Below are 15657 nucleotides of genomic sequence, written 5' to 3' on the forward strand. Positions count from 1 at the left end.
CATTCCATTGAGGCTGAATGAGCAACAGCGACCTCATTGGGCCTTGTGCAGGGGATCTAGGGCTGCCGGCTATTGTGTACATAGACCAAACAGAAATAGGAGCTGCAGCCCTTGTTTAGATCACAGGCACAACATTTATCCTTAACGTACATGATCAAGATTTCTTCTGGCTGCAAGGACCTGGGAAGTATTTGAAAATTGAATATCCTTTTTGATCATTCGTTTTTAAACTATTCAGGGCTCAGATAGGCTACAGTGAATAAAAATAGCCTGGAAATTGGATTTTCACTGATTATGTAGATGTGTTATAATTAGATTCTCATATGAAGGGATGCATTTACAAAGAAAGCGTCAAACCTTTAAATTGCAGACATATGACTCTGAGTGTATATGTCTGTATACACGCTGTATGTATGGCGATGTATACGTATGTATGTATGTATATATGTATATGTATATATATATATAGCATAGTCTATCTATCTATCGATCGATCTACCAAGTTATAGTGTGTGTACATAGGCTTGCCTCTGCTTTATTTAAAATTTTTAATGTATAATTCTAATTTCATGAGAACTTATCCCAAGTTCTATACAAATTTCCATTATAAAATTTCTGGAACTGGTTAGTTTTAAATGGAAATAAGTTATTTAAGAGGCGATCCAGCAATTTCCATTCAGTCAAGACTGAAAATTCCTGTTTATCCAAATGCGATAGCGTATATGCAAGCGTTACAGTGCATTAGTAGATAAATTGCATTTACTATTTCCCTTCAGTTAAAAATAGCAATATCCTTTCCGTTACACTGGGTTTAAAAATCGCATCTAAATTGCAGCTTTACTGTTGTGATTATACAGATACGGAGGACAGAACCATTTTTTAAAATTTCTACAGATAAAATGTTCCTTTTCTAAATATCCCGAGATACCATATACACAGGCGAATTTTATATTAACTTTTTCTGGTGGTGACTATCTGTCTACGAGATTATGTTTCCTATAGTTTAAAATTATTTGTGATGCAAACTATACTAAATTAATAATTTCAGTAGATATTAGAATTTAAAATTGATTAAAGAAAAACTCACCATAAAGGGGGGGGGGGGAGAAAGGAGATCATACTGAGTGTTTTAGTCAGAAACCTACCTGAAAATAGCGTTATTTATTATTATTGTAACTCCAGGTGTTTTTAAGTTTCCTAATGCTCCTTTAATCCTGCAGCGAGCAATTTTCGGAATACATAGGGTGTTTAACCCATATTCTTTTGCATTCTGTGTATGTGTGAGTAATCAAAAATGAAACACGCTGCAGCTTCAGAACCCAAATTCTAACACAAACATCCAGGACTCCTGGAGTTAAGATTATTTTTCTTAATGGAAAAAGGAAGTTCTGCAATCACATTTCACCCCAGTTGACTCAATAATAAATACAAATGACGTGGAGTTCCGTCTTTCAGTAATAGACATAGACTTGTTTTTCTATTGCGGTATGTCAGTACATGCATGAAAAAAAAAGAAGCTCTAAGGAGTATATAGACCTTTATTTGCATTTTAAAAAATGGTTTGAAAAGAACTGATTGCTATTCGCCTGGTCTGTCTTTAGGGGTTTTTTTTATTTTAGTTTTTCTGACTGTAATGTATTAAATAATAGTTTCATATATACTTTGTGATTTCAAATCAGGATAGAAACTGTTGTGAAAAATTACATCTCAGTAAGCTTTCTGGTGTAGTTGTTGGGAAAAGTTGAAAAGAAACAAAAATAGAGCGCGCTAGAGAGACCACATAGTGATGTAAAACTAATGAGAAACATATTTTTGCATGCAGAATATTCACACATGAATTTAATTATTATGCAGTTGCTCTGCCGTTTGCTGGTCTCTATGCTGAATAAGATTTTTCAAATGCAGTTGACAGAGATGTTTTCCCTCTCCCATTGGTCTCTTTTCCCTTGCAACAACAGGAGATAAGCAGCACACACATAAACAGAAGAAGATAATGAAATCAATTCTCATACTTTCAAAAATTTCAGCCATTAGTTCAATTCATAAAACTGCACTTGATCTGAGAGCCGTATCACTTTTTTGTGTGTGTGTGTGGGGGGGATAGGACTGTAACCCTCCGCTTAGTTTTCATGCTGTACTGTGTGCACAGAAGTCAAAGAACGTGCCAGCCTAGATTTGCACATAAATTTGATTAATCAGAATGTGATACAACATAATGTAAGTGCCCTTTTTACAGTACAACTGAGAAGAAGGGTGCCTTTCGGCGATGAGGAAGAGAATGCTTTTTCCCCTGCTGGTTTGGTGCATATTTAACAATTAATCGTCTTGATAAACACTCCTCCCCCTCCTCCCCTCTCCCCTCTCTTCCTCTCTTGTTCTGGTTTAGATCCGTTCTAGATATAGTATTAGCTACATTTCAGGAAGGCAGGTCTAAAAATCTCTTCCGTGCAAACAGACGTAAAAGTGGAAATAGATTCAAACAGCTTAAATACATTCAAACAATTTGGTAGAGAAATCAACCACTGTATCTGTTCTATTAAAGTCGATTTTACTTCACTCGCTTTAATTATACTTTTCCTATGATAATTTTGTGTGTGTACGCGTGTGTGAGGTGTTTTAATATAATGTCATTGGCAAGGTTCCGGGGTGCATATTCGTTGAAATTTCCTTTGACACCTTCTATTAAAAGATAGTTTTGAAACCCGGTAAATTTATCAGGAACACAGTGTTCCCAGTATAATGCAAATGCATCGATTAATTCTTCTGTATCTGGTTATATGATTTTTTTTTTGAGATTCTTCTTGTGGTTTTGAATCTGGTGCATTAGGGATTTCGAACTGGAGTTTGTTGTCTTGAAATGTGAAAAACAATTATTTAGAAAAGTCCAAGATCCAAGACTAGTATATAAAAATGCAAATTTAAATATCGATTTAAAATATTTATATATTCCTCCTCTGGTCTGTGTGGTAAGGAGCTACGCTGCAGATCAGTTTCGGTAAGAGACTAAGATGAATTTGACTTTTCTTTGCCAGCTCCAGTTAGCTCGGAACTAAACGGAACGGTATTATTTACAGTTAGTTCCCAAACTAAACACAATAGTATAATTTAACCTTTCCAAGCACTCGTAAATTTTTACTGCTGTGAAACACAGCGATGCAAATGAATATGCTCATAGTTACTGACTTAATAACATGCCTGTGGCTCCTGAAACAATAACTCCTTATGAAATATAATAAATATATATTTAAATACAGTATACTGCAACTGCTATTTTGCTTTTTTATTACTTCAATTATTATATAATTTTATGTGAAGGTCTCCGATCACAAGGTTTTTGCTGGGAACACGAACCACTGATGGGATGATTAATTATGATATAAAATAGTCCGTTTAAAAAGGGTAATAATACAAAATCTGATCTTTTAATCTCAGTTGGCCACAATTAAAACAAACTTTATCGTATAACTCAAATATCCCTTTGCATAAAAACATATGGCTTTGCTATAAAAATTATGACTGGAAAACACTGACCCATTAATAGCCTGCGGAGTGATTTATACTTTATTGTTCTGCTACCCTGCCATGTGACTCCGGCAACCAATGGGCTGACAGGCAGCCTTCAACTTATTAGGTGACTGTACTTCTTGCTAGGACCAAGTAGTTACATGAAATCTGCAGTTTCATAATTTCAGCAGGTCCTGCTCTGTGTTTGTTGAATGGCAATGTCGACTTCAGGGACGCTCAGCAATTATTATGTGGACTCTTTCATAATTCACGAGAGTGAAGACCTGGTGCAGTCCAGATATGCCTCTGCTCCACTGGCACCGCCAACGAGACAGCCAGCCCTGAGCGAGCACCCTGAATTCACCCCATGCAGTTTTCAGTCGAAAACTTCAGTCTTTAGCACTTCCTGGAGCCCCGTTCACCCTCCGAGCGCTAATAATGTGCCCACTGTGTACCATCCATATGTGCATCACCAGGCACCAATGGCAGCGCCGGACGGCAGGTACATGCGTTCGTGGCTCGAGCCTATGCCGGGCTCATTGTCTTTCCCTGGGTTACCTTCCAGCAGGCATTACGGCATTAAACCTGAACCGCTCTCGGCCAGAAGGGGTGACTGTACCACGTTTGACACTCACACGTTGTCTCTGTCTGATTATGCTTGTGGTTCTCCTCCAGCTGATAGAGATAAGCAACCCAGCGAAGGTGCGTTCTCTGAAACCAATGGAGAAAATGAGACAAACGGAGAAAAACCACAGATTGATCCAAGTAAGTGCAACTACAAGGGTAATGGACTTCAGGTCTCTGAGCAGGCTGCAGGGAGGTTAGCATCTCGGGCTAACTAGATGACTCGCAGTTGCCGCTGCTCGGGTGTAGTTAGATCTTAAAGGGAACTGTGCATGTCTAAGCTCTTAAAACGTGAACTAGAATGCCTGAATGTCCGGGCACCACACGGCCAGGCGTGGTTTCCCCCCTGTACGCACTTCTGGGAAATCCTTGGGAAGCATGGGCTTCTTTTGTCACGAGTATCTTGCAAGAAACAGCCCAGGGTGGTTACTGTAAGGATGGAAACAGAAACCTCTTCCTTTACTTCATTTTCTTGCCGTAAATCTAACGGAACAATCGGCTCCATGTTAACGCACAAAAAATAATGCGTATGCAAATAAGGCGAATAAGCGACCGCGGCTTAATTGAGCCAGCTGTATAGTGTCTCGCTATCTCCTTGAAACCTTCCAGTGGTGACACGGGAGAAGGTCAAAATTAAAAACTGAAACGTTTTCCCGATGACATCCTAAGCCCACTAGTCCTCCCCGGGCGGTGAGGAGGAGGGACAGTCTATTTTAAAATCACATTCTATAAACAATATCCAGGCGAGAGTAGGCGGGGGCTGGGCTTTTACCGCGTGCGATTCTGTGTGACCTCTCCATGTGTCTGTATTTTGATTCCATTGTGCCTAACCATTCTGTATGTCTGCTGAAATGAAAGGAAAGTCGTAAACCCTAATATCAGGCTACCTACGCTTTTAAAGTCAGGGCACCGAACAGTGGCGCGACGTGGCTTCCTCCGTCCCCTGAACTTCTCCTGCTCTTTTATTGCAGATAATCCCGCTGCAAATTGGCTGCACGCAAGATCCACCAGGAAAAAGCGCTGCCCCTACACCAAGCACCAAACGCTGGAACTGGAAAAGGAGTTTTTGTTCAATATGTATCTCACTAGGGACCGTAGATACGAAGTGGCGAGACTCCTTAATTTAACTGAGAGACAAGTGAAAATCTGGTTTCAAAACAGGAGGATGAAAATGAAGAAAATCAACAAAGACAGAGCAAAGGATGAATAATGAGGACACACAGGTTACTTTTTTTAAAAAAAGAAAACCCTCCCTGCCCCCGCTCCAACCTCACCACACAATGCGACTGTGTTCAGGCCTCGGGGTTTTTTTTTTTTTTTTTTTTTTGTCATGGCAAATTCTAGTCGTTACTGTACCTTGTAACAGTGGCATTGAGATGTCGGTTTGCCAGTGCTACTGCGGAGGTACCGTACTACTTTTAATTTTATAATAGGAAAGAAAAAGGGGGCATTAGCGCGGAAGACTGTTTGTGGGCTTGTATAAATCTACCTGTTCTTCACTTACAAAGAAACAAAACAAAAACAAACAAACAAAAAAACAAACTACCTTTTCGTAATGCACAACTATTTACGGACTGTAGAGTTTAGACGACGTAGTTAATTTAATTTGCCCTTTGCGCGGCAGAGAGAGGTCTGCTGTAATACTTGAACACTGTGTTTTATTGTGGTAATTATGTTTGTGACTCAACTTATGTGCTTGGGTGCTGTACCAGATGTGATTGTGAAAGCTAGAATTCAATTTGAACTCAGGTTGTTTATTATAAAAGTTACATAGAGTATAGCTCTGTAGTGTAATAAGTCTTTTCTGTATAACTAGACAGTAAACCTTTGATTGTAATATCTATCTATCTATCTATCTATCTATCTATCTATCTATCTATCTATCTATCTATCTATCCCAGCTTATATATATAGATATATATCTATATATACCAATTTCAACAAACAAAAATAATAATAATAAAATCTCCGGGATATCTAAGAATTATGGTTCTCAAACTATTATCAAGCAGGTCATTTTAGTATGAAAATTTGATATATATAGTACTGTCTTTGTCAGCTGTATATATAATCTATATATTAAGGAAAAAGTAAATAATCAGACTAGCTTAAATATTGTTTTTGCACCAGTAAGCAGTTATCAGATTTCGGAGCTATACATATATGTGAAAAGGGTAACTACCTATGGTTTACGTTTTAATTTTAATCAAGTAATTTGAAGCTTATTGTAATGAAGTTTAATTTTATTGATAATAAATTATACACTATAAAAAGCTACATTTGGTTATTGTAGATTTGTATCGAGTATAAATCTGGGAAGTTATGTTTATGCAGAACATACACTGTATATTTTGCAAGTTACCTCATGGCCTACTGACCAAATTGTTGTGTTGAAATGATATTTAACTTTTTGCCAAATAAAATATATTGATTCTTTTATACTTTGTGATGTTTTAACATTATTAAGAAGGCGCTCATCTGTATAACGCAACATAAAAAACAGTAGAAACTGCATGATTAGAACAACTGTGGTGGGAATAGGCATTTATTTGATCCAGGTTAAATGCACAGATATATGAGTGCAAAACCTGTATAATAATATGTACTAATTTTCTTTGTTTAACCTAGAGAGTGCATAAAAACACCCAGATACAGTTATGTAATCTAGTGCTTAGAAACATATGCAGGAAACCCTTGAAATATTATGGGGTGCATGCTTTGGACTTAACGTATTTTAATAAAGTTTTTTTTAAAAGAACGAGACCGAAATTGTCAAGACTTTTTAGAGGGACAACAATGTAAATAGATTACACATCTTAATTTTAGTTGGCACAGTAAATTACCCCATTATAAAATGGGCATAGCTGAACTGGCTGCAAAAGGTTTGAGAAACGCTCGCTTTGCCAATATATTATTTTTAAATCCCCTTCCATATGTAATGTAAAGTGCAAAATATGTCATTTAAAAAGCTTTGCAATCCGTTATTTTTCTTCTTCTTTATTTGCATCTGCAAATTTTCCTCTGAAGTGGCTTATGACACCTAAAATAAGCACGTTGCATTTTACTATCTCTAAGGGGAAAAGTTTACAGACAAGAAATTATAGTATTATTTATGAAGTCTACTTTGGTCGTTGTTTTAGTCCAACTGAGAAAATGTACCTCGCAACAGGCTAGATCTGCAAAGCCAAATACATTAAAGAAGGTTTATTAAAGAAAGTTTATTTCAGGTGAAAGTTATTTTTTTCCAGCTGAGCAACAAAACCAAATAGCAAAGATTGTGAGCTAGCTAAAGTTATCCCTGCTGTAGGCCAACATCTTACCGCCAAGAGAAGGAATCTTCCAAAATACGATCCAGAATACACGTCTGCTCAAGACCAGGCAAACCATATTTGTAAATATGTAGAACAAATGCTTTGTGAGTGTATCATTTTAAAGGCAAAAGTAGCCAGAACATTTATAGTCACAATTCTTGGCAGAAGATGTTGCTAGGAAAATTCAGAGCCATACAGTGCAATAAAAGAAAATGACTGCTGTAACCGTTTATGGGGTGTAAAACGCTGCAGGGTTAAAGACAAAATTTAGGGCGCTCGCAAGAAGCTTACAGAAGTGCAAAAGTGTGGTAGGAAAATCTTTCAGCCTCACTTCTTCTTCTTCTTCTTCTTCTTCTTCTTCTTTTAAAGAAATCTCTGATAAGTTTTGATGGGTTATAATTAGTAACGGGGAAATAGTTTTGTTGCACACTCACACAGAAAAAAAGACCCTAATTGATCCCTGTTCCAGTGTTTTGGGATGTTCGGGACGCCCTCTGTTGTTGCAGACAGAGGAAACTTCAAAGAATCAGCATTAAGAGTGTGTAATAAATGACGGGTCTGCAAACTGTCTGGAATTCGGCTCTTAATGGGTTTACAACTGTCCAGCCACAATTAAGATTTTCTACCAAAGCCTTTTCATTTGTTTTGTCTGGCTGTTTTAGATAAAACGGGGGTGCGGAAATAACTACCTTTTATTAGCTTTCCTCGTCTGAAATCTAAGCTGGAAGGCGAACGTTTATCTGTAATGTATTTGTGACCGGAACATTTTGTATAATTGCTACTTTTTGCCGGGCAGATTATTGAAGTATTCGCTGTCGGAGACGTAAACTGTTAGCAAACTGAAATGTTCTTGCATCATTTATTATTTGCAATGTCCTAAATAGAACAGCAGATGGCAGTATTATTCCATGAAAACATTTACAAACCCGCCATGAAGCATACTGCGAGATCACTTGAAAGCTCCTAAAATGTCGACTTTACAGGAGAATAACTGGATCGGAAACAACTGATCTGATGTTAACCAAGGTCAACAGTTCTTACTCTGGGCTTATTGTGAATGATGCATCATTGAAAAATAATATAGTTAGTATTAGGCTTGCTGTGTTGCCTATCTTAACCGCAGTAATTGAAAAGGTAAAGTTTCAGTCTCCGATTTTATCAGATGATTTATTTATTTTTAATTATCAAAGCATTAAAGCATTTCTAATTAGTTAACGTAAACCTCTGACGCCTTTATACACTATTCAATTCCCTTTTCACCTTTCCTTTTTTCAAAAATATTAAACATTTTATTATTAACCCATTAATGTACAAGCAAAGTATTCCGATTTCATTCACGGCTCGTAAGAACTTTAATATTTAGGAGAAGCGGGGATTTAAAAAGTACGAACATAATGATTCGAATGTCATTTAGCTTTCTGTGAAGGGCGGAGGTGTTTTTCATACTCAAGTCCATAATGTGATTTCACAAGACGTGGGCTTTGTACGGGGAACGAACAAAGAGTCAAACTAATTCCCCAATGGAACTCTCCTTGCTGACCGTACAACCTAACCGCCTTCATTAAAGAAGAGGCAAGGTTGCAAACTTTAATTTGAACATTATTTACTGGCAACTGAAATTCTTCAACAGCTGTCTTTGATACAGATAAAACACTGCTTGGGTTCCTAGCAATTTCAGCTCTGTGGGACCCGTTTAATTATATCATACTGACGCTAACAGTCTGAGGAGATGTGTCTTCAAATTAATTCTTAAATTCTCCATGCCTCTTCTTTTTGTTTCCCTGGTTAATTTTAGTATTTATCCGTTTTGGTTTTGTTGACTGCGTTGTTCCTCGCTAACTGCTTTCAGAAAGCAGTTTAGTGGAATTAGGTTATCTTTTGTCAAATCAGTCGTGGAAACGAGAGAAAAACTAACCGAAAGAAAAATAAAGAAAGGGACCCTCTACACATGATCGAAAATATTAGTTTTATATCTTTCAAGTTAAGGAAAACGAAGAAAATGAACCGCCCCCTAGGAGTCACCTTACTTAACTGGTTTTATATATTTCATTAATATTTATTTAAATTAAAGGCAATTTCTTGAAACCAATTCTCAGAATGAGCAAGGGATGTGAGGGTTATGTTATTTTTTCCGCCTCACTTTCGTATATTAGTATTTTTAGGGTAAAATATGATTGAAATAGAACAATCACTTTCTCAGGTTTCTAATAAGCCTATTCACATCGAATGTCTGCATAGATTCGTATTTTAAAATAATGATTTGATTATTTGTCTTGAGCAGTAAAATTATACTGAAATGAACATGTGCTTATGCATTTAAAAGTAAGTAATAATTTGGCGCGGTATGTCCCATTACCATATTGGATAAATTATAGTGGTAACATGTTTTGAAACAACAGAGTAGTGTCCAGGGTCACCGTTGCATCAGAATATTGCTTAACACACAACCGATAATCGTGCCGTGCTCCCAGGTTGCGTATAACTTCTGCGCACCATTTTATCACTACCTTTTCCATTCTGGGAAAAGCTCAGAATGTCATAAGACATAGTCCGGCTCTTTACTAGTAAAAAAGAAAAAAATTCTAAGGTCTTTTTAAAACATAGGATGATATTCTGATAGCTGAAAGCTTGCGATTTACTTGTCCAAGATTTTTTCTTGAATGTAATAATTCATTAAAGTGGAAAGTTGCAGTTTCAGAAATATGCTAAAGCACTATCCAGTGCTGTGTAGAATGCAGAAGATTGCCATGTTTTAGAGTCTATTCCAGAGGTAGTATTTTAAGGAGCCTTTTGTTGAATAGGTGCGGGGAAAGCACTTTCCTGGGACTCCTGGTGTGTCTTATTCAGTGCGAACTTCGTGTGAAATATTAATATTGTTTACAAGAGGTGACATTAGAAAGATGAAAGGAAAATAATCAAAGGTGGTGGTATCTATGTTTAATATCCTGATTACTTTTAAATATGTTGTAAGAAGCGAGACACACTTAAATGTTCTTTTTAAGGCTCCTCTATAAAATCCTGTCTTGCTTTATCAATACCCAAGTCTAGACATTGGTTATGTTTGCTGTTTCTTTCTTCTTGCATCTTGGTATGTTGTCACCAGAGGAGCAATTTATTGGTCTAATGCCGTCTAATTCAGCCTCTTTGATCTTCTTAGTAGTCTTCTTGGTTGCTTCACATTCGTTTAACTTCTTGGGCCTTTATTTCTTTCCAAAAAGTCTGTTGGGATTGTAATTCTTCGTTTTTTGTAACTAGCTGTAATGAGGAGTAAGATTTCTGAAACAAAATAAAGAGGAAGCTGTTTATTCAGATGCTGGCTTTAGATTGCTAATAGTAACCTGGTTTGTACATGTTTAGCTGTTGACAAATATCTAGAGGTAGTCACAACGTTTGCATACTCTTAACAACAAATATCTAAATGACTTCACTTTAGTCAATTTCACTTGTTTTTCTCCTTACCCTACGTGGGATTGTTGCAATATTCGCACGTAAACAGTCCTCAAGCGTTCTTTTTTCCTTAGGTTTTCAAAACGTGAACTCTAGGGTCCGTGCGAAATATCGCCAAGAACAATTTTAACTGGTGAGAAGTTCTTTGTACACAGGGCATTAAACTCTATAATTTAAAGGAGAATTTCCGGGGCAATTCCATTGTGCTTCTTCCAGTTTATGATGTGCAATATAGCAGGGCAGTAAAAGCTGTCTTTACCAGGACTCCCTGTCTGAGAGAAGGAAACCCATTTTATGATCCGTTTAAAGGAAGGGTACGGTGCAGCATCCTCAATGGAAAGTCATTCTTATTGTTGGAAAGCGGAGTGTTTAGAAAATGAGGAACGTTACCCGTGATCTAAATGTAACTTTGCTGTCTCCCTCTTCGGATGGTAAGGTAGGTACTTTGAAAGGCAAAGAAGGCATTAAACAATTAGTTAAGATCTGAAGCCCTACATGTGTGACTCCAGGACTTATCGGTTTTTAAAAGGTGTTCAGACGAGAGGTGTCCTCTTTTTGGGGGAAAGTGGAATTATTCTGCTATTAGACGTAATGAATCCGTCAGGAATACAGTCGTAACAATACAGATTTAGCAACGGAGTATTATAAATGTAAAGCGTGATCGATATATTAATTCACCTTTGAAATCGGAAGAGATGAACTAAATTTCACACACGAGGTTCGGTAATGTATGCGTGTCATCATTATAAGAGCCCAGGAGTATCAATATTCTTTCAGAATTGTTATCCAGCACTCGCTTCCTCCTTTGAGACATGCTGGTTTGCAAAAGAGTTAAAAGTGGATTTCTGGAGCAACCCCATCCTGATCCATCTTGCCGAAAGCGATTAGCAGAATGTAAAATCTCAATATCTCAACACATCTGTTAGAAAAGCAGGAAACGCAATATATACTTATTTTCACTGCAGAAAAATAATGCATGCGTGAGTAACAAAATTATTTAAACGTGTGTGTGTGTGTGTGTGAGAGAGAGAGAGAGAGAGAGACATAGTTTCAGTTTACTGCGGAGTCTTTTTAATGTGCAAGATGTGCTTCCCCCCCAACACTAAATATTGATCAGCTGAGCACTGTAGCTTTTATTAAATGGAAAAGCCCCCTACGCATATTATAATATAGTCCAATGTTATGCGATCTCGACTTGGATTTTAAAAAAAAACAGAAAGAAGAAGAAAAAAGACAGAAAATGAGGAGTAAACTGAGAGGCAGGGAGCAATACGGGCGCAGCCATACCTAATCCGATACAGCTCTAGAATAGAGAGATCTGCATCGCACAACGTGCGGTTTAAGTTTCATAATAGAACCAAATAAAACTCTGTTTATTTTACTTACTATACTTTATAGGGATCTTACAAAATATCATCTACCATGTGGCACCCTTAACCAAAAGCTCCCTTGTCTTTAATTTGTTAGACATATATTTGATCCTCTTCCCCTTCCATTATAGGATACTGTGAGACACCCTGATCCATACCACCTGTGATGCAGGAGGAGATTGGAGGATGGGGTCATATGACTGGTCACGTGCTGGAGGCAGCTCAGTCCAAAAGAAAATGGGGTTTGGTGTAAATCTGGGGGTGTAATGTTATCATATATCACGCTACCTCGTAAAACCGACACTGAAGCCTACCGGACAACAAATCACAGGTCAAAATTATGAGTTCTTCGTATTATGTGAACGCTCTTTTTAGCAAATATACGACGGGGGCTTCTCTTTTCCAAAATGCAGAGCCTACTTCTTGCTCCTTTGCAACCAACTCTCAGAGAAGCGGCTATGGACCAGGGGCTAGTGCTTTCACCTCCTCCATGCCTGGCTTGTACAATGTGAACAGTACCATATATCAAAACCCGTTCTCTTCCGGATACAGCCTGGGCTCAGATGCCTACAACCTGCATTGTTCCTCTTTTGATCAGAACATTCCCGTTCTCTGCAATGATCTAACCAAATCCAGCTGTGAGAAAGCGGAGGAAAGCAACCTGCACAGCCAGGCTGAGGCTAATTTCCGGATATACCCCTGGATGAGGTCTTCAGGTATGGGGAATGGAGAGGGCAAAGCTATGGCAGCCAGGCAAATGTGTAGCCGAAATTACTGTCAGCACAGCCTTTATGGTTTTAATTATAGCAGAGGCGCCATTGCGTAGAAAGCCCATGGCATTGTATGTAAATGAGTATCATAAAACTTTTTATTGCTCAATTAATGGGTTCTATCCTCGTAAATTTATTTAAGTCAATTTGCTATGGAATTTTAGTATTGCGTTTATTTGTGCGGTTTGATATAGAAATATGGAGAGCTGGCTATGTACTCTGGGACCCCACACGGGTAAGTGTTCCCCACCCCCACCCCACCCCAACAAAATGTACAAAAATCATATGTGGTGGAAAACGCAGAGGAAAGAGAAAAAGAGGGGCGCTAAAGAAGGGAGGAGAGACTATTTCAGGGCGCAGGGGTGCTCTAGCTCACTGTTAGTGTGAAATGTGTCATCTGCCTTTCCTGGGGATCAGGGTCTGTACACATGTGTAAAAAGGAAAGGGACCCGGAAAATGTGAGCTCCGTTCTTGAGTCTAATGCTAGTATGTGTCTATAATCTGTTAAAAAGCCCCTGGAATGAATGAATGAATAAATAAATGGAAGTTCCAGACCCTGCTTTTCTTTTCTTTGTGAAACACTAAAGTCTGGAGGACGCTTGAGAAACAGAGCCGAGTGTAAAGTTCATCCTTTAGGAAGCAAAATGTTTTTTGTTTGTAATGTTTTCTCTCCACTTTGGTATATTTCAGAGAACTTTAATTTGCCATGTTGGAACTGGGCATGCTGTCTGAGAGAAATGCCTTTGTTAGGGGCGGAGGGAATAAAGGAAGAGGATTTACTCCAGTTGCTTGGATGGCTGTTTGTAAATTCCAACTTTCCATCGAACTGATTATTTTCAGGTTTCTGGCTAACTTCTGTGCCTGTTTGCCTGCTTTCAGGTCCAGATAGGAAGCGAGGTCGGCAGACGTACACCCGCTACCAGACCCTGGAGCTGGAGAAAGAATTCCACTTTAACCGCTATCTGACTCGCAGGCGGAGAATAGAGATCGCTCATGCTCTGTGCCTAACTGAAAGGCAGATCAAAATCTGGTTCCAAAACAGGAGGATGAAATGGAAGAAAGAACATAAAGAAGAGAGCTCCAGCACCCCAGCGACCAACGAGAACACGTCAGCAACAGCGTCTGTGGAGAAAGTGGAAGAAGAGGAGGAAGAAGACGAGTAAAGCTCCCATTTGATGAAGCAATCTCTAGTATTATGTATGCACGTGACAGTTGTAAAAGCTCTCGTTGAAAAGACTCACTGTTTTATTTTAAAAATTCTGTTCCCTTTCATGAACATCTTGAAACCGAGCATTTTCAAACATTAAAAGGTCCCCTGACTTGTCTTCCAGTCCCCACCTCCCCAAACCGCGCACATGTCCTGTCCAACCTATTTGGAATCTCTCATAAGATCATCCGAATAATTTTATTTTCGTTTGCCCAAACCTTGGTGTGTTTTGTATGGGTACATTTGCGTGAGAGAACTGCTACTTGCACATGCAGAAAAACGTTAACTTCCAGCATAACTACCTGACTCAATTAGTCCCAATCAGTTGTTAAGGGGTAAGTGCATTAGGGTCACATAAAAAACTACCTAATTTAGAATCAATAGTTCTGCACTTCCTGTTTCCTTTTATTTAAAAAGATCACAACAAACAGGCAATATTAAACAGGAAGTGAAAAAAAACCTGTAAAAATAATGAAACAGAAACCACTACATCCTACAACAATTATATGTACTACCTATTTCCAGACTACCTATTTCTTGCTCCGCCTACCTATCTTCTAAGCTATACTGTATTTTATTAATCAAAAGAAGATAACATACTAATGTGAATTGCAGAATGCTTTTAGAAACTTAAGTGTAGTCCTTTGAAAAGCACGCATCAATGGCTTTGGTATATAATTTGGTACCGAAAACGCTGAATATATTTAAATTGAAAAATAATATATTTATTCCAAAGCAATTATAAATGAAACCATATGCTGCAATATATCTTTCTTCTCAATCCTTTACTATTCCGCGTGAAGAAGAAAACACATACTAATATTGTACAAAGCGCTTTAATATCTTCTGTTAGCTCCTACCTTTTGAAGTACATTGTTACAGGCCGTTTTGTTTTCTAGGCTCATCCTACTTAATATAGCGGAAAATGTTCTTTAAAAAGTGAATTAAGACGACCATGTTAGCACCTCTCAAAAATCTTTTTGTCCTGGTTTCAGAATGTGTTAATATGTAATACCGTGAATTTTCCTACAATAGCAAATACTGTATATTTAAACGAAATTTTTGTCATTTATATTGTCTTGAAATCATTTGTAAGATCAGGTCATAAACTGGGAAGTCTGTAATTAAATTGGTAACTTTGTAGCATGATGTATTGTTAAGAACTCTGTATAAATCCTTAATGAAAGTTTGGCTAAAGTTTATTCATAAATTGTATGTTACAATGTGTTTCGATGTGTTCATTGTGAACATTTGGATATGCCGTGTAAGTATTGGCAGTGGAGAAAAAATGTATGTGAGCTCTCTTTGGAAGTGATACCGTGTTCAAATATCTCCCACGATAAATGTGTTTTATGTTACACAGGAAATAAATATGCTTGTTGACAATGAATTGTGTTTCTTTATTAGGGAACAGTTCAAAAGAA

At 37.7% G+C, this 15657-nt stretch overlaps 2 protein-coding genes across 3 annotated transcripts; both read left to right on the forward strand.

The window, feature by feature from the left end:
* Window positions 1-1670: 1670 nt before the first annotated feature.
* HOXA9 (homeobox A9) lies at window positions 1671-6540 on the forward strand. Of its 2 annotated transcripts, XM_075125774.1 has the most exons (3): window positions 3853-4006; window positions 4180-4269; window positions 5100-6540. In XM_075125774.1, the coding sequence occupies exons 1-3, from the start codon at window positions 3943-3945 to the stop codon at window positions 5336-5338; spliced, it is 393 nt and encodes a 130-aa protein (XP_074981875.1). In that variant the 5' UTR covers window positions 3853-3942; the 3' UTR covers window positions 5339-6540. The 2 variants fall into 2 exon arrangements, with proteins under 2 accessions (XP_048694410.1, XP_074981875.1); XM_048838453.2 differs by having other exon boundaries at window positions 1671-4269.
* A 5785-nt stretch (window positions 6541-12325) lies between these two features.
* HOXA7 (homeobox A7) lies at window positions 12326-15619 on the forward strand. Its single transcript, XM_048838451.2, has 2 exons — window positions 12326-12972; window positions 13906-15619. The coding sequence occupies exons 1-2, from the start codon at window positions 12597-12599 to the stop codon at window positions 14187-14189; spliced, it is 660 nt and encodes a 219-aa protein (XP_048694408.1). The 5' UTR covers window positions 12326-12596; the 3' UTR covers window positions 14190-15619.
* Window positions 15620-15657: the final 38 nt, after the last annotated feature.

Source organism: Caretta caretta, chromosome 2 (assembly GCF_965140235.1).
Source record: "Caretta caretta isolate rCarCar2 chromosome 2, rCarCar1.hap1, whole genome shotgun sequence".
Lineage (NCBI taxonomy): Eukaryota > Metazoa > Chordata > Testudines > Cheloniidae > Caretta > Caretta caretta.

Excerpts from the sequence above, each read along its gene's own strand:
- HOXA9 (XM_048838453.2), top strand. The coding sequence starts at position 3,717 with ATGGCAATGTCGACTTCAGGGACGCTCAGCAATTATTATGTGGACTCT. Across the intron at positions 4,270-5,099 it reads AAAACCACAGATTGATCCAA|ATAATCCCGCTGCAAATTGG; the intron begins GTAAGTGCAACT and ends CTTTTATTGCAG.
- HOXA7 (XM_048838451.2), top strand. The coding sequence starts at position 12,597 with ATGAGTTCTTCGTATTATGTGAACGCTCTTTTTAGCAAATATACGACG. Across the intron at positions 12,973-13,905 it reads CCCCTGGATGAGGTCTTCAG|GTCCAGATAGGAAGCGAGGT; the intron begins GTATGGGGAATG and ends GCCTGCTTTCAG.